Here is a 23,429-nt window from a genome sequence, read left to right as displayed (position 1 = left end):
AGGTTCCTAGTAGCAAGGCTGGAGGAGGCTTAGGAAGAGGAACCAGCCCTTCTTTCCTGTCTTCCTGCCCATGAGTCAAGCCAACTTGCATTTCCAGAGCGGAGCAGCCTGGCCAGCAGCCCACTGGTGGGGTGAGGTCAGATGCATCCGCCCTTCCCAGGGGATAGGGCTTGTGGCTCTGGCTGGGAGACCTGGGCTTAGAGCCTGGCTTTATCTGAGGAACCAGATCACAAACACATCCGAGGATGTGGGAGTGGCAGGCAGAGAAGATAGGCCCCAACTTGAGGCAAGCCTGTGGCTCCTCTCTTCTGCAGAGGTAGGAGGGTGAGAAATAGTGAACTTGAAGTCAGGCCCAGTTGTGACCACTACTGTGACCTCAAGCCTCAGTTTATCTATCACCATCTATAAAGTGGGGTTGACTCTGCAATTGTGGGGTACAAGATGGCACGAATAAGAGGCTAAGCTGTCTGTCTGCATCACGTATCCCACCTATCCCGGGAAGCCGACTGTCAGATGAGATGGACACTCAGGTGTCCAGTGTGACCAGAACGGTGAGCATGGGACTTGGACAGTGGGACATACCACAGTGCCCAGATCGAAGACCAGCGTAGCCAAGGCAGGAAAATCACTTTATTTGCTACACTGACAGCAGCCTCTAGCTGGAGTTGGTGACTGCTATCTCTACACAGCGTGGTCTAAAGTGGGGGCAACAATGAACACTTCCCCAGGCAGTGTCTGGGCAGGAATGTGACAACAGCCAACTCGGGAGCTGTGGGAGGTGATAATGGGTCCAGTTTCAGCTCAGGGGCAGGGGGATCCAGTGTCCAGCATGCCCTCCAGGCCTTCACTACCTCACAGAGCTGATGGGCAGTGTGGGCCAGGGCTGTTCAGCAAGTTCCCGTTCTAGCCGCTTGAACTGCTTCTTGGAGGCCTGTTTAGGCCGGAACCACTGCAGGCAGGCTGGGAGGCACTGGTCCAGCACGCTCTGCAGAGGGCAAGGGAATGGTGTGGAGAGACAGCTGGACCTGGGTCCTCCACATCCCTCTCTAGCATCCATCCGTGTGGGCCCTACCTCCAGCATGAAGGCTCCCACAAAGTTGAAGGCGACCAGGCCCAGCAGCAGCAACTTGAAGGAGCTGTCCGCAATGTTCCTCAGTCCTAGTGGCCCCTGCAGGAGGCCGGGGACCAGGATGAGGCCCACCAGGACAGAGCCCAAGAGCGCCAGGGCCACCAGGAAGGGCACTGGGGGTGGGGGAGTCTGTCAGCAATGGCGCTGCGCCCTGGGACGCATGCACGCACACACACAATCACACACCAATGCATACTCTACTCAGGGTCCCTTCTGCATTCCAGCTGCCACCCCTCAAACCCAACGCCCCACCCCACCACGCGGCAGCACCGTTGGTGTAGAGCGGCTGGCGGAAGGGTGCCCCCTTTGACACGGCTGCAGCCAGGATGAGGTACTGGAAGCTAGATAAAGAGAAGACCACTGTGTTCTCGTAGTTGGGCAGGTTTTCGGGTGCGGGTACCGTTCTGTTCAGAGGCACGAACCTAGGGACCAGGGTGGTGGGGTTAAGTTAAGCGGGAGGGGTGTCAGAGGCAGGGGCCGCGCTGCTGCAAGGGATTCTGCTCCTTACCAAGGCTGGGTTATGACCAAAAAGTAGCCCCCCAGCTGGATGCCAGCCACCAAGGCCACCTGCAACAGCAAACTGCCAAGGACAGGCACGCTCAGCAGCGCCCCCGGTGGCCGTGCTCGCACTAACGTCAGGGCAGGGCCTGTGCGGCTCATGAGCACAGCAATTGTGGTGGTGATGACAAGGTCGATGGCCAAGAACTGTAGGTCTCCCAGGTTGGTGTTGACCTGTGGCAGGCAAGAGGGCAGAGACACTGAGGACGAGCCCCAGGGTGTCCCATCCTTCTTGCCCACCGTCTGACCTAGCATCCTTAGCTGACACTGGTGGACCTCAGGCCAAGATGCTCCCAACGATCTACGGCCCAGTCTGATATACAAGCAGCTGTCCTGCCCCCTTTAGACATTGGGGTCTAAAGTTCTGTGGAATTTTTATGTACAGCAAAACCCCAGCCTGGTGGAGCAGAGGGGCTGCCCTGTGGGGCCACATTGTCTCTGCTCCAGAGAAACTGAGGTGACCTGGATCTGGCCCATTGTGCCTCTGTAGTCAGTGGGGGGCATACAGGGCATGTTGTGAGCAGGGGAGGGGCGGGCTTTGGCTCTGTGTCACTACTGCCTGGGCTCTGCCTTATTCTCCCCTGCAGACTGGGAGCTTCAGGGCTTAGAGACAGCTACTAGCATACACCAGTGGTTCCACTTTCAGGGACCCACGTCCAGTGGTTTTCAACTGTATGAGCTACACTCCTAAGCCATGGCAGGCAAAGACAGCCACACCGCCCTGACTTCTCCCTGACACGGGTAGAGTGCAGGCCTGGGGTCTGGGGCTCTGCTGACGCTTGCTCACTGTGTAGAGAATCAGGACCGAGATGAACTGGGTCAGGCTGTACAGGGCCATGTACTTGAAGACGCTGAACGAAGTGTCCAGAGAACAGCGGCCCTCCCTAGGAGGCAAAGACAGACATGGAGGCTCAGGCTGCTGGCAGGCCCCACCTCACCTTCATCCACAGCCCTGCCTGCCTTACCTGATGACAGTGGGCACACACTCGATACTGGCCATGCTGGAGGTGAAGGGAGAGACCACTGAAGCCTCTGCTTGGGATAACGAGATGCCCACGTCAGCTGCCTTCAGGGCCCCACAGTCATTGGCTCCGTCTCCGCACATGCCCACACAGTACCTGACAGAAAGAGGTGAGCAGATCAAGCCGGTGGAACTACTCCACGCCCCGGGGAGTCCAGCCTAGTAACCAACTGGTGTTTGGTAAACAGTCATAATTATTTTTGGCACGGCAGAGAGGCCTGCTTGGGTACCTCTGTTTTTTTACCATGCTTGGGATAGACCCTAGGGTCTCTTAAATGACAGGTGGGCACTCTACCACACTTCTAGCCCAACCTAGGTGCTATTTACTATTTACTTGTTTGTTTATTATTGAGACAGGGCCTTGTGGGGTACCCTGGCTGGCCTGGAACTCACTAAACTACATCAGCCCTGGTGTTTTTACTTGCTTGAGACAGTCTCCCTACATATTCCACACTGGCCTTGAACTAGTAGCAATCCTCCTGCCTCTGCTTTCCAAGTGCTGGGATTACAGCCAATGCGAGCATGCCTGGCTCCTGGATGCTTCTGGAAGGTGAAGAGTTGCTAATGCCCGAGGAGGAGATCAGGACAGACAGATGGACGCGCTGGCCCTTTGGCACACCACCACATGGTACTCACTGAAGCTTCTGCAGCTCACACACGAGCTCTGTCTTCTGCTCCGGGGCCATGCGTGCAAAGACAGTGGCCTGCACCAGGACCTGGGGTGCAAGAGGGAAGGACTGAAGAATAGCCTGGCATGCAGAGGCGGGCAGCACAGAGCCCCTCCCTGGGCAGTTCTACCTTGGGCAGCAGCTTGGGGAAGTGCTTCTGAAGGACAGCAAAAGTGGGCCCACTGAGGGCCAAGTGACGAGATTGGGGTTCCAGCTCCACGGGATAGCCTGTGGCCTGGCCGGGGTCCTAGGGATCAGGAAACTCAGTAAGGCTTTCCTTCCTCAGAAAGCTGGGCCCAGTCAGGTGACATGGAATGGGCTCGCTGGGTACGGTGCAGCCAGGGCTGGTAGTCTGCCTCACCTTAGCCCCGTTCATGACTGCAGAGAACTCGGGTGGCAGGAACTCAAGGGAGGCAGGCTGGCCCTGCTCAGGGTGGGTGGCATGGATGATAACCAGGTGCTCCTGGGTGCCCACCATGCCACAGCCTCGGGCCACAGTGACTGCTGTCTGCAGGTTGTCCCCTAGGAGTATGAGGCACGGTCAGAGTCAAACTGTCCAGGGGCCTTGTCATCCTGATCCTTACGGGTGGACCTGTCGACTATGGCTGGGCTGGTCAATCTGGCCACGTCCCCAGACTTGTTCCTTCAGTGTCAGTCAGAGGAGCTACTGCATGACTGGGGTGTGTGAGACAGACAGACCGTCAGCCAAGACCCTCTTACTCCAATGGGAATCCTACTTGCTTTGTGAGGTTGTCACAGCCTTCTAGCCTGACACCCAGAGTGGTGACCTCCTGGTGATCCAACAGGTGACAGGCTGGGCTATAACCCAGGTTGACACCCCACCTGGCTTTTAGGAACTCATTTGTCCTCATCTGTCAAACATGGGTGACAATGACATGTGATGGATACTATGAAAAGATGCTGCAGCAGGGGATGCTGGGAAACTTTTTTTTTTTTGCCCAGGACAGGTCCCCTAGGCCATAATACCTGTCACCATAATGGTACGGATGCCTGTCTTCCTCAGAGTCTGTATAACTGGGGTCGTCTGTGGCTTCAGCAGGTTCCGCATGACCAGCAGCCCCAGGAGGCTCAGCTCCTGCTCCACAGTGTCCCTACAGGGTTAGCAGCTCTGGGTCAGAGGTCAGGCAGGAATCAATGCCCCCTCCCAGTGACTGGATGGGGCACTTGTCTGGGCTTAGCACTTCCCTCCACACAGCCCAGGGATGGATTCACCTTGTCAGCTGCTGAGCGGCCTCAAGGCTAGGTGCAATGGGCAGTGGCTTGCCAGCCAGGGCCACAACTCGGTAGCCAGCAGCTGTGTAGCTCTGCAGCACCTGGGTAAAGTCACTGGGTACTGTGGGGATAGGGAGTGTTATCAGGGCACAGGGGGGCCATCAGAGGCTGGAACCCACCCCCACAGTGGACGCTGGGCCTGCCCCCTTTCACCTGTCTCAGGGCTGCAGAGGCTGGCCACAAGCTCTGGGGAGCCTTTGACATAGGCCTCAGGCTGGGTGGCCCCTGGCCAGGCCACTACCACGTCCATACGCTGCAGGGCAGACGAGAAGGGGAAGCGGCAGAGGACGCTGATGGGCTCCAGGGGCTCTTCCTGTGGGTGGGGGAAGAGCTGAGGGGCTGGCTGTAGGGCTCACTCCTGAGGCCCCAAGCCTCACTCACCTCACCCTGCAGCTTACCATTCCCTGTTGCTGGGGTCCCCCGGGTGGGGGTCTCATTACTGCCAAGACCTGGGTGCCAGGTGCTGAGCCTGCAGCCGGACCCTCCTCCAGGACCTGGTTAGGGAGCAAACAGAGGAGGTTGGGAACCAGGGCCTTGACGAGGGGCGGGGCACAGCAGGACTAGACTGAGGGTGTACTTCATGACTGGAGGGGGAAAAGTTAACATGGCCTTTGGAGCTGTGCAGGCTCCACTCTACACTCTGGCTGTCCCACCGGTGCGCTCCTGGGAGATCTTGGGAGTTAGTAAAATCTCCGTGAAGCAGGTTTCAAGTTTATGCTAGGGGCAATAGTGAGCAAGAAAAGGTGGACGCAGTGGGGTGCCAGGACATAGCAAGCACACAAGGTTCTCCCAGGCCCGATAGTGACGCAGGTGTGACAGAGACCACTAGGGAGTTCGAGATAGCATTCCTCAGGCCCCACTATCCTGCGGCAGGGGCCTAGCCTGCTTGGCCTCCTCACCCAGCCTGTAGACTCCACCATCTTGAGATCCATAGGGTCGCCCACTGGGGTGTCACGTAGCTGGCTGAGGGCATGGCAGGTGGCCAGTGCTCGGAGAAGGGGCCCCAGGGGCAGGTGGCGGGGCTCTGGGACCAGTGGTAGCAACATCTGTCCCTTTAGGGGCACCACCCCCATTACGTCCAAGCCGTCCTCCGTGAGGGTGCCTGTCTGCAGGGGGACAGTGCCGAGTGCTCGGGTGAGTCAGCACTTGCTGAGCTGGTCCCCACACCCCAGCCGGGCAAGTCCCATAGGAACCAGACCCTGTGTCCCTGCTCTATACCCCTATGGAGTCTGACCATTGTCCCGCCCCTCAGGTCATGGCCCTGGTGGGTCAACACCCGCTGCCCACTGGTCCTTTCCTGTGATCACCACTGCTCAGTGTCCATGCGCTTGTTCCTCCCATCCTTTCTGCCCACCCTCGCCATGGGAGTGCTCAGAGGGAGAAACTGGTCATGCCCCATCATGGTGGCTCTGGGCTCCCCTGATACCCACTGTGCACCGCATGCTGCCGGTGGACTCACTTGCTGAGGACACAACACACACAACAGTGCCTCTGTGCTGGTCCCTACTGACCTCCAGGGCTGTGTACTTGCACAGCACAGCAGGGCCAAAATGGTTCTTAAACAATTAAAAAATATGATTTCAGGCATTTGATCTGTCAGGCATGAGATGGTTGTGGAGGTAGGTCCCTAAATGCTCCCATGTGTGAATCAGGTTTAGGTTCAGCAGGCTGTCTGCTGGAGTGCCCAGTTCCCAAGATCTTGCCAGCCAGGCCCCCACCTTGTCAAAGCACACAAGCCGCAGCTTGCCCCCCAAGTTGATGCGCAGCGGGTGGATGCAGAAGATGCCCTGTGTGCGCAGCCGACTCTGAGCATAGAGTGTGCACACGGTCATGGCGGCTGGCAGGGCAGGTGGTACCACCACCGTCACCAAGTCCAGAGCGCGGATCACGATCTCTTTCACGGGCACCTGGCAGGAGGCACTGTGAACACAGAGCCCGGCTGGCTGGGCCCTGCATGCGGACAGCTCCACCCGGCCCCTGGCTTACCCGGTTGCGGTAGAGTATGAAGATGCTGTAGACCGTGCCAAGCAGAGCTGGGGAGACAGCAAGGGGTAAGCGGGATTCCAGTCCTAGGCTGAGGCTGTCAGCAGAGTGAGGTATGCAGCCCACTCACCCAGCACAGAGAGCGCGGCCACAAACTTCATGCTGTGTTTGTAGAACTTGAAGCTGATGGGCCTTGGGTGGAGGATGGAGCTCACCAGGCCCCCTTTGGCTGTGCAGAACCCTGGGGGCAGGAAGTCAAGGGAGGGAGAGGGGTCAGGGCAAGCTCCTCCCACCCCTCACACACCACCAGCATCCTGGGTGATGACAGTCACAGGGCCAGCCATCATCTGGATGGGGTCACAGATGACAACTCACAAGGCTTGCCCAGCCCCCACAGTTTTTTAATTATTATCTTCTTCCTGTGGTTCTGGGAACTGAAGCCTCACCCACGAGGCCAGTGCTCTGTGTACCTTTTTATTTTCCTGCAGCCCTCTTATTACTTTTATTCTGACTGAGGGTCTCACTAAATTGCCCAGGCTAGACCCCAACTTGTGATTCTTCAGCCTCCACCTCCCCACTGGCCAGGATTTTAAGTGCACAGCCTCCACAGGAGTTTATTTTAGGCAGGGTTTCACCATTTAGCCCCTGCTGGCCTGGAAATTGCTCAGCAGACCAGGTTGGCCTCAAACTCACAGAGATCCACCTGCTTCTGCCCTTCCAGTGCTGGGATTAAAGGCGAGCCATCAGGCCACTGGGGCCCCATAGGGATTTTACAAGTGGCATTAGTGGACAGCCTCTCAAGGGGGTGGTTTCATTCCAGCAGTGCTGAGAGGACCAAGTCCCTTTCCCTCCCACAGGAGGACCCCTGCTGTCTCCTACAGACACTGCAAAGCTTGCTTATTAGTCTGCCCCAACTTCTGTTAAGGACCGAGGGCTGGAGAGATGGCTCAGTGGTTAAGAGCACTTGCTGATCTTCCAAAGGACCCAAGTTCATTTCCTAGCACCCACATGGCAGCTCACAACCATCTGTAACTTCAGTTCCAGGGGCTCCAATGCCCTCTTCTGGCCTCTGCAGGCACCAGGCATGCATATGTACAGACAAACATACAGCAAAACACCCACACATGTAAAATTAAGAATTAAAGACAAAGATGGGACAAAAGGCCCGACTGGGTGGGCTAGTCAGAATCACAGTGGCAGAGGCGGTGGTGGGGCCCAGGGCTCCAGGTCCTGTCCTGTCCTGTGTCACTGCTCCTCTGTGTGCTGGGCTTAGCACTCCTCCCCACCTCCAGATATGTACCTGTCCGGGTCACCACTGCTAGGACACGGGGTCCCAGGTAGGCCCGGGCCTGCAGAATGAGGGTCCCACAGAAGAGTGTGTGCCGCCGATGGGTCTCTGGGCAGTAGGGCTTGGGCCCCTCTGGCAGGGCTGTCTTCAGCACTGGGATGCTTTCCCCTGGGGGGGACATGGTGTGAGGTCCATTAGGGGCCCTCCCTCCCACTGAAGCCGACAGCGGGAAGAGCTGCCTGCAACTCCTCAGAAGCCACACTTAACTCTGTAACTGGGTGGGGAACAAGAGGGAAGCAGGCCAGACAGGAGGACTTGGGACTGTGAGGCATGAGGCAATCCCGAGGGAAGACAGTCAGTTATTGGGAGCCTGCTTTGGAGAGCTGGGCCAGTCAGTGCCAGCATGTATGCATGTTGGGGGACAGGGTTTGGGAAGACTGTGTGGAGTTAGTTTACCACATATTTTTGTGGATTTTAGAGAGATCTTGCTATTATAATGAGGCTGGCCTCAAACTTGTGATCTTCCTGACTCAGCTTTTATGAGTCCTGGGAATTACTGGGTGAGCCACCACAGCTGGTTACATCTTTTTGTGTTGTTTTGATTTGAGACAAGGTCTCCCCACATAGACCAGGCTGGCCTCGAACTCAGAGAGATCTACCTGCCTCTGCTTCCTGAGCGCTGGCATTAAAGGTAAGCACCGTCACAACCAGTTCACATATAACTATTAAGGATATTTGCATGGGGGGGTCTGTCACCTCTACAAAGCTCTGGGCAGGCTGCCTGGCAAAGGAGACTCCATTGTTGAGCTCCTGTGAGGACAGGATCATCGGTATCTACAGCAGGCATATTTCTAGGGGAACTCAAGAGCAGCCCAAGCTCACTGTGTCCCTAAGATGAGGCAGGTGTGGGATAGTCCATGGAGGGCCAGACTTTTTTAAAAATACAGGTTCTCATGTAGCCCAGGCTAGCCTCAAACTTACTATGTAGTCAATGACTTTAAACTCCTGATCTCCCCTACTTCAACTTCCCAAGTGCTGGGGTCACTGGTGTGTGCCACCGTGCCTAGTCCTTCTGCGCTTTGTTTTATTTTGAGACAGGGTTTCTCTGTGTAGCCCGAGCTGTCCTAGAACTCGCTTTGTAGACCAGGCTGGGCTCAAACTCACAGAGATCTGCCTCCCCAGTGCTGGAATTAAAGGCGTGGCACCTTTTGCTTTTTTGTTAGTTTGTTGAGGATTTTGTAGTTGTTGTCATTGTTTTGAGATGGAGTCTCATTGTGTAGCTCTGGCTGGACTCTAACTTGGGGTGACCCTGCTTCTGTACCCCGAGTGCTGGGATTACAACTGTGTTTGCTTTCATTAGTTTATTATACAGATGAAGCCCAAAGCTGGACCTAGGGGTGCAGTGCTGTAACAGTAGCTTTTCAGAGTCACAAGTTTTAAGCCTGCTGGGACTACAGAGTGAATTCAGAGCCAGCCTGGGCAAGTTGGTGACGCTCTGACTTGAAAAGTATAATAAAGTAGAGGGAGTGTAGCTCAGGGTAGACTATAGCCGAATCTGTGGTGGTGTTTTGAATGAGAATGGCCTCCATTAGCTCGGGGTGTGGCCTTGTTGGAGGAGGCGAGTCACTGAAGGTAGGCTTCCAGGCTTCAAAAGCCTCCAGCCATTGCCAGTGTACGTGTTCTCGTTCTCTCTCTCTCTCTCTCTCTCTCTCTCTCTCTCTCCCCCCCCCCCCATCTGTGATGAGATCTGGTGCCCTCTTCTGGTGTGCAAGCATGCAGGCAGAACACTGGACATACATAATAAATAAATCTTTGCAAAAACAAAACAAAAAGCACTCATGTTCCTGCCGCCATGCCTTTGTTCCATTCCATAGCCTCTGATAGACTCCAACCCTCTGGAACCATACGCTCAATTGCACACTTCTTCCTTCAGCAAGGTTCTATTGGCTTGGTCATGGTGTTTTATCACAATGCCAGAGACATAGCTAAAAGAGTAAGGTGAAGGAGCAGAAGCCCTAAATCCCAACACTTGGGAGGCAGAGGCAGAGGCAGGTAGAGCTTTAAGTTCAAGGCCAGCCTGGTCTACAGAGAGAGTACTAGGGCAGCCAATGCCACACAAAGAAACCCCATCTCAAAAAGCAAAAACTAAGCCAAAACAAAACAAACAAACAAACAAAAAAAATAGAACGAAACAAAACCAAAAGTAACTAAGATTAAGATACAGGGCAAAGTAAGGTCCTGGACTCAACAGTTGGCACCATATACCATCAACAAAAACAGGAACGACAGGCAACCTTAGGCCAGAGCTTTTCTCGGAAACAACCATCCACTCTCATACTTTTAACTCAGGCTGGTCTGGACCTAGTCATCCTCCTGCCTCAACCTCTTGAGTGCTGGGATCACAGTGTGAACCTCTGTGACAGGCTTTTGCATGAATCTCATAGATACTGAGAGAAGCACAGGCAAGGCTGCTCTTGGCAGTGCCATCTGCACTGGTTGGCATCTCAGGGCAGATCAGTCACCATCCTTCCTAGGCAGCGTGCGAACAATCACCCGGGACACATGGAACAGAACTGAACAGGATCACCGGGTGGTGGCGGCGCACGCCTTTAATCCCAGCACTCAGGAGGCAGAGGCAGGCTGATCTCTGTGAGTTCGAGGCCAGCCTGGTCTACAAGAGCTAGTTCAGGACAGGCTCCAAAGCTACAGAGAAACCCTGTCTCGAAAAATAAAAAAAAAAACCAAGTAAACAGGATCACGAGCCCGTGGACACAGCTGAAGGTACTGTGGTGGTGGTGTGAGCGTGCGGAAGGGACACGGGACACAAGCAGGGACCCTGGTTCATGTGCCACACTCTCCTGCAGGGTTTAGAGTCTCAGCCATCTAGCAGATGCTGACACAGAGTTTACGCACACCCTATCCCAAAGTGACTGACAACCAAGTTTTTCAGATAGGGAAACTGAGGCCCTGAGTGTTTAAAGGCATATGGTTAGCAAGTGCTGAAGCCAGGACTGTTACTTCTAAGGCTGGTGAGACAGAGGGCTGGATGGAAGGGAAGGGCTCTGGGCCTGGAGAAGCTGGACTTACCAGTCAAGGAGCTCTCATTGACCACACACTCGCCCGCCACCAGAGTGGCATCGCATGGCATCACGCCACCTTCCTGGGGCAGCACCAGGCAGTCTCCGGGCACCAGCTCGCTGGAGTCCACCCACTCCTCCTCTGTGGGGAGACGGGATTCAGTAAGGGTCAGCTGCCCAGCTTCCCTGCTGCCTCCTAGGCCCAGCCTCCCTCCTGCCTGCTCCTCACCTCCTCCAGGCCGGCACACCTGCACCCGCACAGACAGCCTGACCATGTCCCTCAGAGTCACACTTTGCTGTAGGACAGAGGGATGGGAAGAGTCAAGTGCAAGGCAGCCCCTTGGGTTTATCCTGCTCGGTCCTGCTGGGCCGCTCACTCTCACCTTTCTGGTTTTGTACAGAGCCAGGCAGATGGAGATGGCCGAGATGAGGAAGATGCAGAGGGCATACCAGTAGTAGTGGTCGGCCAACCAAAGCGCGATGCTGAAGGCTTGGAATCCGTAGTAGGGGTTCAGTGCCTGGAGGGCAGAGAGACATAAACACTGCATCCCTGGGAAGCCCACAGATAGCTGGGTGGCTGCCCCAAGCAGTGCCAAGCCAGTCCCCTGCTGAGCCCCACTCCTAGTTCCTATGACATTCCCCAAGCTGCAGCGAGGAGGACAGGGCATTTGTCCCCAGACATGTCAGACCCCTGCTAGGCTTTCTAAGTGCCACATAAGGGCGAGGACAATCCACAAGGTGGAGCCACCACCAGAAGCAGGGACAGACACTGAGGGTTAAGTCAGTGGCCTAAAGCCACACAGTGCATAAGCATCAGGCTGCAGCTTGTAGAAGGCTAGGACATGACTTCCAAGTAGAGGTGGTCCTTTCGGCTATGTGTGACCATGTCTGTGCCCTGTCCTGTCCTGAGGCGGGGGTTCCTTCTGGGAGGACATACTGTATAGTTTTTATCCTTATTCACAGGGCTGACAAAAAGCAAGACGACAGACTGGAACTGGGCCCTGGGGCAGGACCAGCTCTAACGCTGGCCTCCTGGCCCGAGTCTGTGCTCGACTCTGTGGCTCGGCTATAGGCCTCTGCAGGCCTCACTCTGCATCGACCCTCCCCAGCCTCAACTCTCAGGCTGAGCAGACTAGAGTCGGGGACTGCCTGTCACGGATCCCTTCTCAGGTAAGGATAAACTGGACCCCAGGCCCCTTACCTCATCCACCAGCAGCTGCAGGTAGGACTTGACGGGAATACCGATCACATTGGGGCCGTAAATAGTCTTTCTGTAAGAAGAGAAGCCACCGAGCTGTCCCAGGGTGTCGACGACCCCACTTTCCACAGAGGAAGCCAAGGTCCCGAGAAGGTCCAACTGGATGACAGCAGTGTGGGAAAGGGGAACAGGTGGGGCCCCAGGGCCAGGGCAGCACACACCTCACGGCTTGGTCCTGGAGGCTGAGGCCGGAGCGGGAACGGTGAATGTCATCACAGGTGCGGCCATGATCCAGTAGGCTGGTGAGGGTGGGGAGGGGACACTGTGTGGGTGACAGGGCCTGAGCTCTGGACCTCGTCCTCTGTAGGCTGAGAAGTTGGGGCTCCAGGGCTGTCAGGGCCTGTCAGTCACCCTAAACCCTGAGGAGAGCTCAGCTTACCCTTGAAGTCCTATGACTGGGCCACAAACCACTTCCCTGAGGAAGACTAGCAATGGGGATGGGCATTCTATGGTCAGTGACAAAACCATTATTGACATCAAGGATACCCTCAGGCAAGTCACTTAATCTTTCTGTGCTGTTTCCTCATCTGCAAAGCGGGGACAGTAGACACAGCCACCTCTTCGGGCTGTGGGTGGCTGAGCCGGTAATGCTGAACATGCCAGTGAGTTCTGTTCCTGTCACTACCTTACAAAAGAGGCTGGTCGAGCCTGTTTTCCCCTGCAAACACCTGAGTTTACCCAAGGATTGTCCTGGCTGTGTGAGCACAGGATGTACGGGGCAAAAAGACCCAAGTGTGGCTGACTCCACCTCCCCAGGAGCAGTTCACACCCTTCCTAGCTGGGAGCTGAAGGGTCGTGTCCGTCACCCCTGAGGTGTGTGCTCCACACTGCTCAAGGGTATCCCTGTCATTCCTGGTGGTAACAAGGTCTGGTACCCTCCACTGTCACTTCCCCAGGGATGTCCGGGGTCACCTTCTAGATCAGTGCCTTCCTCACCCTTATCTGGAGCTCGCTTCTAAGGGTTCAACCTCAGCACACCATGGGAGTCAGAGCCTGGGGTGTGGACCCTCCAAAATGACCCTATGAGATGACACGTACCCTCACCGCCCCCCCCCATTTACAGGAAGCAGCTCCCAGCTGAGATGGGCTTAGTGAACTGCCCAAGGTTTCAGGGCAGACAAGAGTAGCCTGGGCTAGACCAGCCCCATCATGCCCTGGGACCTCTACCTGACTTGGCAGAAGGCTTGCTGGGTCTCTATCCAGACGTAACGTTGGCCTTGGAGAAGGTAATAGCGCAGTACCTGTTTCTGGGTGGGAGAGGAGAGGCCAGTGGGAGGTGGCCCAGCATCAAGGAGCAGCCACAGGCAGGTGGGGAGGGTACAGGGACAGCATCACGGGAGAGAGAACTTGGGAGTCTGATAGCATCCCAGAACTTTGGGACCACAGAGAGCCAGAGGGACACAGAGAACCCTGAGCCTAGTCCTCCCACACAGTGTGACCCAGATGCCCAGAGAAGCCCAGCTGTCCACTTACTGCCTCTTTCTGCCCGTGGAGCTGGGTGGTGTCCTCCCATGTGTCCTCGGGTACCACTCCCACAGCTGTCTGACTTCGGCCATCTTCTGCCTGGGCCTGTCGGGGCAGCTCCAGGCTGGGGAGGGTTGGGAGTTACTCTGCGACTCCAAGGGTTGCCCAAACCTCCCCTCCCCAGGAAGGGATGGGTGGGACCCCTGCATTCTCACCTGCCCTCGCCAAGAGCCTCGGTCTGCACCTGGACTGTGAAGAGCTGCCTGGAGCTACCCTGGAACACAGAGATGTGACTTCAGCCTCGAGAAAGCCCACACGGACCCTTTCAGGGCAGTCCTTGTGGAAGGCCAAAGACACAGGGCTCTCCATTTAGACAGACAGCACATCACATCCAATGGTCTTTCTGCATCCGAGCGCGGCGTAGATACACGTGCGCGGCAGTGCACCTGTGTGCTCACAGACACCAGAGTAGGCTATCAGGTACCTTGCCCTGCTGCTTTCTGTCTCACTTCCTTGAGACAGGGTCACTCCTGGACCCTGGAGGTCAGCAAGCCCCAGAGATCTTGCTGTCTTTGCTCCCTCACCCCTGACATGAAGGTAAAAATCACTAGGGCCCCCATACCCAGCTTTTTACACGAGGGCTAGAGATTTGAACTCAGGTCCTAATGCTTGAACAGGAATTGCCCTTATTCACTATTCCAGTTAGTTTTCTGTCGAGTTGACGTGAACTAGAGTCATTTGAGGTGGGGGCACCTCCGCTGGGAAAAATGCCCTCATAAGACTGGCTTGGTGACTGCATGAGAGGGCCCAGCCCAATGGGGGAAGGGCCTCCCTGGGCCTGTGGTCCCTGATGGTACTAGAGAACAGACTGAGCTGAGCAAGCCAGCAAGCGGGGTTCCTCCAGGGCTTGGGCTCCAGGTTCCTTCCCTGAGTCTCTGACCTGGCTTCCTTTGATAGTGGACTGTAATGTGAAGAGGAAGGGAGATAAACCTTGTCCTCCTTGCTTTTGGGTCACAGTGATTTTCACAGCAGGAGAAACCCTGACTAAAGCTCCCATTTAGAGCCTTCTCCGGCTCTAGGTAAGGTCTTGTTTTTGTGGGGTTGATTATGGAAACTATCAAAGTTATTTTCTAAAGGGGAAAAAAAAAGCTACAGGATCATAAGGGAACCCAGTGAACCACACCAGGGTTGCCTCTGTCCACTGCCCACATGGGGTACAGAGGTGCAAACAGGAAGATGAAGGCTTGCTCCCCCCCCCACCCGCCCCCAGGGCCAGGCACCCCAGCATCGCGCTACCCTTTCTTGGTCCCGCTCACCTCTTTGTCTCTTATTTCTATAACGAGTGTTTCGGCGTGGGCCAGGCTGCACGGCCTCAGGCGCAGGCGCACGCCCCACAAGGGCTTCCAGCGGAATACCAGCCAAGGGATCCCGGCCAGCATCCAGATGGCGGCGTGATAGCCGATGGCCCTCCATGGACTGCCACAGTAGCCGCTGAGCCTCTGTGGATGGGGGCGACAGGGCCGATGAAGCAGGGGGTAAGCGGGGGTAGAACAGAAGCCAGGACACCGGTGGGAGACTGGAGTATCCCTCCTCCACCACCGCTACCTACCACGGATGAAACTGAGGAGCTGAGGGGATCGATTGATGTCCCTGTCATCAGGGTCCCATAGCTGGGGGGCGTGCTGCCCACGAGCGGGCTGCTGTCTGTGGACAGGAAGGAGAAAAGTAACAGAAGTGAGGGCTCTTTGCTTTTCCTGGTTTTCAGTGCTGGCAATGGAACCTGGCCCTCTCAGGGCTAGGTGAGCCACTCCAGCACCAGGCCACACCCCCAGGACTTCCTTCCTTCCGGTCACTCTGTACCTCTATACCCTGTGAACCGATTGGTGCATTGTTTTTGTTTTTTTTGTTTTTTTTTTTGAGACAGGGTTTCTCTGTAGCTTTGGAGCCTGTCCTGGAACTAGCTCTTGTAGACCAGGTTTGGCCTCGAACTCACAGAGATCCACCTGCCTCTGCCTCCTGAGTGCTGGGATTAAAGGCATGTGCCACCATCACCTGGCTGGCCCGTTGGTTCTTAAGAGTGTCTCGCTCCCTTGTGTGTCCAGTCAGAGCTGGAGAGAGGCACGTAGTTACCCCACACGCCTGTATCCTGCTGCTGCTCGGTCGGGCATGGCATTTCACCCACATTCCCTTCCGCACTGCCACCTGTGGGCAGGGACGGGGTTCTCATTCATTCCTGTGCCCAGCTCAGGCCTAGAGTCCAGAGCCCCTATAGAATCAAGTCCACACTGATTGTGTCAGACACAGGGACTGGCACCAGGCTGCTGGGGTGAAGCCTCCTTTCCGTCTAACTCCCTACCTATGTGGCTGTGGTCCCAGCAAGGCAGGAGTCTTTCTAGTCTTTCTAGATGTTTCTACCCAAACCAGTCCACCTTTTCCTTTCCCAACAGCTATAGCCACAGTGTCCATAGTCTCTTGGCAGCTTGGTCCCTGTAGGCTGAGGCTTCTGCAGTTTCTCCCAGACCTTTAAAGAATCCTGACCTGGTTTGGCGGAGGTGGCACACGCCTTTAATCCCAGCACTTTAATCCCAGGCAGAGGCAGAAGGATTTCTGTGAGTAGTTCAAGGCCAGGCAGGCAGGTTTACAGAATGAGTTCCAGGGCAAACTCCAATGCTACATAGAGAAATCCTGTCTTGAAAAAACCCAAACCAAACCAAACAATACAAAAAATTCTGACCCATCAGGCTGGGTTTGTGGTTCAGAGGCAGGCAGCAGGTGTCCTGTGCTTGAGGCTTGGTGGCTAATCACGTGTGGGCCTCTGCTCTCAGCCATTTTCCCATGGCTATCATATAATAATTCTGGCAGGTGTAGCTCCATTCTAGTTTTCATTATTTGTGTGCAGGTGTTGTGTGTGCACATACATGCTCAGCTGTACTCTTTCTCGCTCTCTCTCTCTCTCTCTCTCTCTCTCTCTCTCTCTCTCTCTCTCTCACACACACACACACACACACACACACACACACTCGAGAAGTTGACACTGGGAATCTTACTCCATTTTCTTCCTCTGACTTCATCTGAGACAGGGTCTCTCCCTGAGATGAACTTAGAGCTCTTCAATTAGTTTAGGCCGGCTGGCCAGAGGGCACCTCCAGCTGTGTGCCACTGTGTCCAGCTTTTACGGTGGTGCGGGAATCCAAACTCTGAGCCTCAAGCCTACAGAGCAAGCATTTACCTACTGAGCCATCTTCCCGGCCTCCTTTCTCCATTTTAAAGGAAAGGGAGAGGTGAAGTAACTCACCCAAGATCACACAGCAAGAACCTGGGAGCGCCAGGAGGCATGCCCAGGCATGCTGGCTTCAGAGTGGAGTTGTTTTTATAATTAAACAATGGATGTATTGGTCTCGTACAAAGACAGATCTTGATAAGGCAACCAGGGCTGAAGGAAGAGTTCATTTCCCATGTGCCAGAGCTGGTCTTGATCCTCCTGGATGGATACCCACTCAGGACCGTAGGAATGGGGACAGGGCACAAAGGCCAGTTGGGTCAGGAGGCCTGAGTCCTGGGCTTTCACACCAACAAGCAACAGCCAGGAACCAATGTGTGTCGTGCCACCTAAGTCCTCTTTAAACTGAGGACCCAGAAAACGGCTACACCAGAGGCTCGCCAGTGGGCCCTCTCCCACCTTCCACAGAAAACCAATGGATGACAATGCGGTGTGTTCCAGCAGGGGTCTGACCTCTGGGACGGACAGACAGACCCTGGCATAAGGGTGGAGCCAGCCAAGAAGAACATCATTTCTGTCCCTTGGCCCCAAGGAGCAGCCTGGCTCTCACGGAGGGGATCTGAACTCAGGACAGGAGGGTCAGCAGGAGGCTTTCAGGTCCTCGGCCACAGTGGCTACAGGGCTTATCAAGGATACAATCACCTGTTCATTCCCACACACACCATCAAACAGGCACAACTTTCATCTCTATGCGACGGCCGGGAAACAGGTGTATGGAGGCACGCTGCCCAAAAGCCATAAAGCCATATTTACCGTCTCTATTATCAACTGCACCCTGCCAAGCTGTGACTCACAAAGCAGGTGCCCCAGCCTCTCTGGGCTTCCATTTCCAGTCTCTAAGTGATAGCGTGTGCAGCGACGTACTGTGCAGCTGGCCACAGAGGGAGAGCGAGGAGACCAGGAGGCTGGTGTAGGCAGGAAGCTTCCCACCAGGGTGTGGTCTCCTCTGACCCCCATCACCAAGCCAGAAACCCGGCCCGGGAATGTCAGCTCCTTCCTGCGACTTGAGGCCCTTGGGGCACCAGCTGCACGGGGCTCAGACTGATAAAGAAGTCACAGAGACAACACTGAGTGGATCATCTGACCTGAATCCACCCACCGAGTGCTGAGGGATGGCCGGCCTTTGATGCGGTTCACAAATGGAAGTGCAGGGCCTCCCACATGCCCTCTTGCCAAGGGCTTGTTAGGAGAAGAAATGGGCCTGTCTTCCTCCGTCTCCACGATCACCCTCCCTCACTGGTTTCTGGACTACGCAGACACTGCTGCGCAGACAGTGCGGCCAGCACTCAAAGAGACTGAGAGAATGAATGGATGGATGGACTCCGCCCACGCACTACAGAGCAGGGAGGTGGGTTAGTCCCCTAGCGCCCTCCCCCTCCCCCACACCAGCCTCTTCCTTAGAGAGAGCCCTTACCATTGGTCCCCAGGATCTAATCTGGAAGGTTCCTTTCTAGTCTCTCTCTCTCTCTCTCTCTCTCTCTCACACACACACACACACACACACCAACACATCATTTCACAAGGATGCTCGGGAAGGAGGGAAAGCAACTTGCCAAAGGAGGAAGTCACATCTGAGGAAAGCCCCAGAGTGCCCGAAAGGGCCACGCCCAGTGCACTGTCTGGCAGGAACACAGGACAGCTTCAAAGCACTTGGCCAGGCTCAGGGACAGCTCACCTGTAAGGTGTCCCAGAGCTCACCAGTCAGGCAGCCTTGAGCTGGCTTGCGCAGGCTGTGTGTTCTCTAAACTGTCCTTCTGCGGCTGCCTCATCAGCCAAGGCAGCCCGAGGGCCTCCTGGCAGCAGTGGCAACGTAGCAGTTCACCTCAGTCCTCTGGGGGAGGGACTGTTGAAATGCTCCCCTCAAAGATGGGGAAACCGAGGAACAGAGCTGTTGAGATTCAGGCTTAGAATCACATGGCCTCAAGTGAGGACGCAGGAATGACTGGCTGTGACAAACTGGGCCTTTAATTCACCCTCACTGCCAGCTGCGGCAGGAAAAGCATAGATTAGGAGTCTCATTAAAAATGGGGGAGGGGCAGTGGTGGCGAAGGTTCAGCAGGTAAAGGCAGCCTGCCGGCCTGGAATCCATGGCGGAAAAGTCCCATAGCCGGGCACAAGGACTGTAGCACATGTGGGTGAACATATACACAGGATAATAGAAAATTTATAAAATATTTAAAACAAGAGCTACATTTAGTAGCCCATGATTGTAATCCCAGCACTGAAGAGACAGGTGGAGGCAGGAGGATCAGGAGTTCAAGGTCACCCTTGACTATGTTTCACCTCTCTAAGGCCAGTCTGGGCTACATGAGACCCCAATCTCAAAAAAGGGGCTGGAGAGGTGGCTCAGCAGTTAAGAGTATAGTCTGCTCACAACCTTCTGTAACCACTCCTCCCCCACACTATTAAAATTTTTAAAAATAAATCTCTGAAGGATAAAAAAATAAAATAAGACCCAAAGATTGCAATTTAGTTCAAGAGTAGAGCACAAGCCTGGGCTTGATACCCAGCACTAAACCACAAAGCCCAAGTTTAGGCAGCCCAAGAGAGACCGACAGACAGCATATACAAAGTCACACCCGCACTGTAGGGCAGAGGGGCTAGAGTCAAAGCCATCTGGGAACCTCTTATTTCCTGCGGAAGACTCAGCTTCCTGCTGCGAATCTGCCAGTGACCCAGGGCACCAGCATCTACTTCTGGTGGCTCCCCCATGGCTAGGAGCTCCTAGCCTTCATCAGGCTGGGAGGGTGTGCACCTGGGAGGTCTTTGGCTAGCGTCTGGAATCTAGAGAGACTTTGCTCAGATGCAGACACTGGTGCATGATGGGCTGGCGTTCTTATCACAAGCTGCCCGCTCGCCACCCCCCCCATTCTTCTCCCTCCCTCCCTGTAGGATGGGGGGCTGTGCACTGGGCCAGTGCTGGGAAAGACAGAGACTGGGGGCTGGGCAGGATAGCTAGCACCTAGCGGGTAGCAGGGGTCTGGAAGCCTTAACTGCGTCAGGTGGGATTTTGGTTCCAGCCTTCTCACTCAGCCTGGCATGGGGACCATGCAGGGTGTGGTCCTTGGACCTGGCCACTGACAAGCTTTCTCTGGGAACCTGAGGTTGGGGGGTCAGGAACGCCTCTGTGCCTTAGGTCTCCCATCCAGGCCCTGCAGAAAGCTTGCTTCCCTAACGCTGTTCATGCAGCACACATGAGTGACTGCTCAGAGGCCCAAGGGCGGTGCATATCGGGTCCCTCACCTGGACCTGTCACTCGGGGTCGAATGCATTCAAAGGGGGTGGGGAGGGTAGGCCCCCAGGTCCTAAAGACCCTCTGGCCCAGGGTGTGCGCAGCGGCATCCTCAATCTGGCTCTCTGGGGGCCTGGGGACGAGACCCGAATGGAGGGCCGGGCCGCCGCTCACCTGCGCTCATTTCGGTTCCTCGCGCTCATCGCCGGCCGCTACGGCCCGCGGCCTGGGCTCGGCGTGCGAGGCCCCGGGGCACTGTCGGGGGCGCCCGCTGCGGCGGGTTGCAGAAGGGCCGAGCTGGGCAGCACCTGCACGACGCGACGAAGGCTCGAACTGTACCGCAGTCAGCTTGCGGCCGTCAAGCCCCGCCCCCCTACGGCGCCCACGTCCGCCACAGCCGCGCAGGCTGCCGGGACTTGTAGTTCCCAGTCTGGCTCGCCTGAGGTCCGGATGTTGGGAACAGCGTGGGTGGAGGCGGGTGTAGGGGGATGGGGAGCGGGGATGAGGGGGCGGAGAGAAGTGGGAAATGTAGAGGACGCAGTCTTTAGACAACAACAGATGGACAGAAACGGACAGGCTGAGAGATAGGCATGTAGACACGCAGGCAAACGGGGGATGGGGAAGGAGGCGCTGGGAGACACAGGTGGGACCGACAGCCCCTTGATATAACAAATACAGAGAAATAAGACAGGCTGGGAGAATCGCAGGCAGGCAGACAACAGAGGCAGAGCCCCTAGATAGAATAACCATACAGTAAAACAGTCAGGTGGAGAGACAGACTTACAGATAGGCAGGCAGGCAGCGTGGGAAGCTGGGAGATACAGGTGGGACGGTACCCAGACAGAACAGATAAACAGAAAACCAATATTCTGGGAAACAGAATAGATAAAAAGACAGACAGGCAGGTGGGCAGGCAGAGGGGCATGCTGGGAGACACAGGTGGAACAGACCGGAGACAAAGAAGATGAATGGAAAACGGACAAGCAGAAAGAGACGAGACTGAGGGGAAGTCATCCGCAAACACACAGCCCCAGGTGCACACCATAATAGTTAATTAAGCCTTACTCATGAAGAGTCAAGCTTGCCTCCTTCTCTTCTAGGCTGTGTGACAGCGGATTTATCAGTTAACCTCCCTGGGTCTCTTTTTCTTAAAAACATTACATTTATTAATGTGCATCTTGTGTATGCATTTGGGGGGGGGTCATGTTTGTGCTACAGTACCCATGTGAAGAAAAGCAAGTGCCTTTACCCCCTGAGCCATCTCACTGGGCTTGGACCGCTTCTTCTGACCTGTAAAATGACCAGCAGCAGCAATACTTGCTTGTTAGTAGTGCATAAGAACACTCATCTGAAGCCCTTCAGACAGAGCCTGATCCTCCGGGAGAAATGACAGGACAGAACAGGACAGACACACTTAGACTCCCGTGATCAGGTATGGCCACACAGGTGCCACACACAGGCTGGCAGTGATGATGCACAGCAGGCCTTTGGAAAGCCAAAGAGATCGTAGGGCCCAGCCCAAGAGCCCGGAAGTATGACCTGCATGCATCCCCCTGCACAGGTGGGACAGATGAGAGACTTGTCTACAGCATTTACACTGTTCCAGAGTGACAGACACAGCTAAAGTGTTCCCTGGTCCTGGGGTCAATGACCTCTGAACAGGAGTCACAAAGGTAGAGGTTGTGTGTCAGAGGCCTGGGATAAGCCAGGGAAAGTTGGGGCCAGAATAGTCCTGGGGCTGCAGCATCAGCCGCTTGTCCCTGTGAACTCATGGAAAGCCAAGGAGAGCTCTAGGAGCTGGAACAGGCCCTGTCCACTGAGGACTCCTAGAAATCAACACGAGGGCAGCCAAGCAAAACAAGTGACTGCAGAACATGCTAGAAGAGTACAAAGCTATGATGTGGGAGGGGCTTTTGTGGGGACAGCAGGGAGCTATGACAGTGAACACTGGCTGTGTGGGCGGGACTTGTTGGCCAGATATGTGGGTGTGGAAAGGTGAGACTCAGACATGCCCAGGGGTATGGCTTCAACAGCTGGGGGACAGTGGCGTCATTTACTGAGCTGGGGGCAGGCTGCTGGTGGAGCAGGTTGGGGGGCATTCCTATTGGCCATGTGGGGCATGGGACTGGCTTTACTGGGTCAGGTGAGACTTTATTAGCAGATGACACTGCCAGTAGGGACCAGCTCTGTGATCATGCAGAGCCTGTGTGTCCCTCACCCCAGCCCCCTGATGCCCAGCAGGTAACATTTCCAGGGAATCTGGATGCCTGGGTAGCCTGGGTGGTGGTATAGGTTTGGACCTGGCTGGCCTGGGGCCAGAGAAAGATCTGGTGCATCAGCTGCGGTCTAGCTGTGTGCACATTTCTTATTTATGGAGACAAGAGCTAGCTATGTAGTCTTGATTGGCCTTGGACTGCTAGAGATCTGTCTGCCCCATCTTTCCAAAGGCTGGGATAAAAGTCCTTTTCCCTCTCTGAGACTCTCCTGAGAGCCCAGGTACATTCACGAGATCCTCAAGTTGGGTTAGAAGCTTTGGAGGTTTAGGGGCTGTGGGGACAGACGGGCCTTTGCCGGTTGTCTGTCACACACCATGAGAAGTCACTTGACACTACACAGCTCCATCCCAAACTGTCTGGAAAAAAAGTCAAGCTGGTGGCAGCTTAGCCTTCTCCTTGCTAGGGTAGGTGCCAGGGAATGCACTTCTCTAAACCACAGAGGATGTGGCAGTCCCTGCTCACCTGCCAGTCACCTTGTTGGGAAGTGGCTCTCACTGTGCGGCCTCTCTGGTGGCCTGTGGGCAAGGCTCTCTTCCCAGATAAGCACAGCTAAGTTTCCAGTCACATGGGCCAGGCCTGATTCAACAGCTTCCATCCGGGGCCACTGTTCTTCAGGGGCCCTCATGGGGGATGTCCCATGCCTGGTTCACATTGCAGAAGTCTGAGAAACCAGTGACACTGACCAGTTTACCCCAGAGCACAGCCTCACTTCTCCATTTCTTTAGTTTCGTTTTTTTTTTTTTTGCAACAAAGGGGTGTTTTCTCAACCAGTGACATCCCTGAAGTGAGATGAACAAAGGAGTCCCTGGGACCCTCAGCAGTCAATGAAAGGGGAGGGAGGAGGACATTCTTAGCTTTGCAAACAAAGACAGAAATTTGAAGCCGAGCCCAGGTGCCTCAAG

The 23,429-nt window shown here is 55.4% G+C and overlaps 1 protein-coding gene across 7 annotated transcripts; it reads right to left on the bottom strand.

The window, feature by feature from the left end:
- Positions 1-610: 610 nt before the first annotated feature.
- Atp13a2 (ATPase cation transporting 13A2) lies at positions 611-20,602 on the bottom strand. Of its 7 annotated transcripts, none has more exons than XM_075946598.1 (29): positions 20,426-20,597; positions 15,349-15,443; positions 15,056-15,238; positions 13,955-14,013; positions 13,749-13,863; positions 13,443-13,522; positions 12,437-12,514; positions 12,219-12,288; positions 11,401-11,535; positions 11,247-11,313; positions 11,028-11,159; positions 7,953-8,108; positions 6,783-6,893; positions 6,656-6,702; positions 6,388-6,576; positions 5,569-5,775; positions 5,068-5,163; positions 4,823-4,982; positions 4,610-4,730; positions 4,364-4,488; positions 3,738-3,898; positions 3,507-3,623; positions 3,345-3,424; positions 2,653-2,805; positions 2,475-2,571; positions 1,638-1,861; positions 1,400-1,551; positions 1,073-1,242; positions 611-985 (listed from the first exon to the last, which is right to left on the bottom strand). In XM_075946598.1, exons 1-29 carry the CDS (start codon positions 20,433-20,435, stop codon positions 848-850), a joined length of 3,528 nt encoding a protein of 1,175 aa, XP_075802713.1. In that variant the 5' UTR covers positions 20,436-20,597; the 3' UTR covers positions 611-847. The 7 variants fall into 7 exon arrangements, with proteins under 7 accessions (XP_075802713.1, XP_075802715.1, XP_075802717.1 ...); XM_075946600.1 differs by having other exon boundaries at positions 1,073-1,168; positions 20,426-20,586; XM_075946602.1 differs by lacking the exon at positions 7,953-8,108 and having other exon boundaries at positions 1,073-1,168.
- Between the last annotated feature and the right edge of the window lie 2,827 nt (positions 20,603-23,429).

The sequence above is a fragment of the Microtus pennsylvanicus genome, chromosome 13, assembly GCF_037038515.1.
Source record: "Microtus pennsylvanicus isolate mMicPen1 chromosome 13, mMicPen1.hap1, whole genome shotgun sequence".
NCBI classification, from domain to species: domain Eukaryota; kingdom Metazoa; phylum Chordata; class Mammalia; order Rodentia; family Cricetidae; genus Microtus; species Microtus pennsylvanicus.
This window is presented reverse-complemented; position numbering and strand designations above follow the sequence as displayed.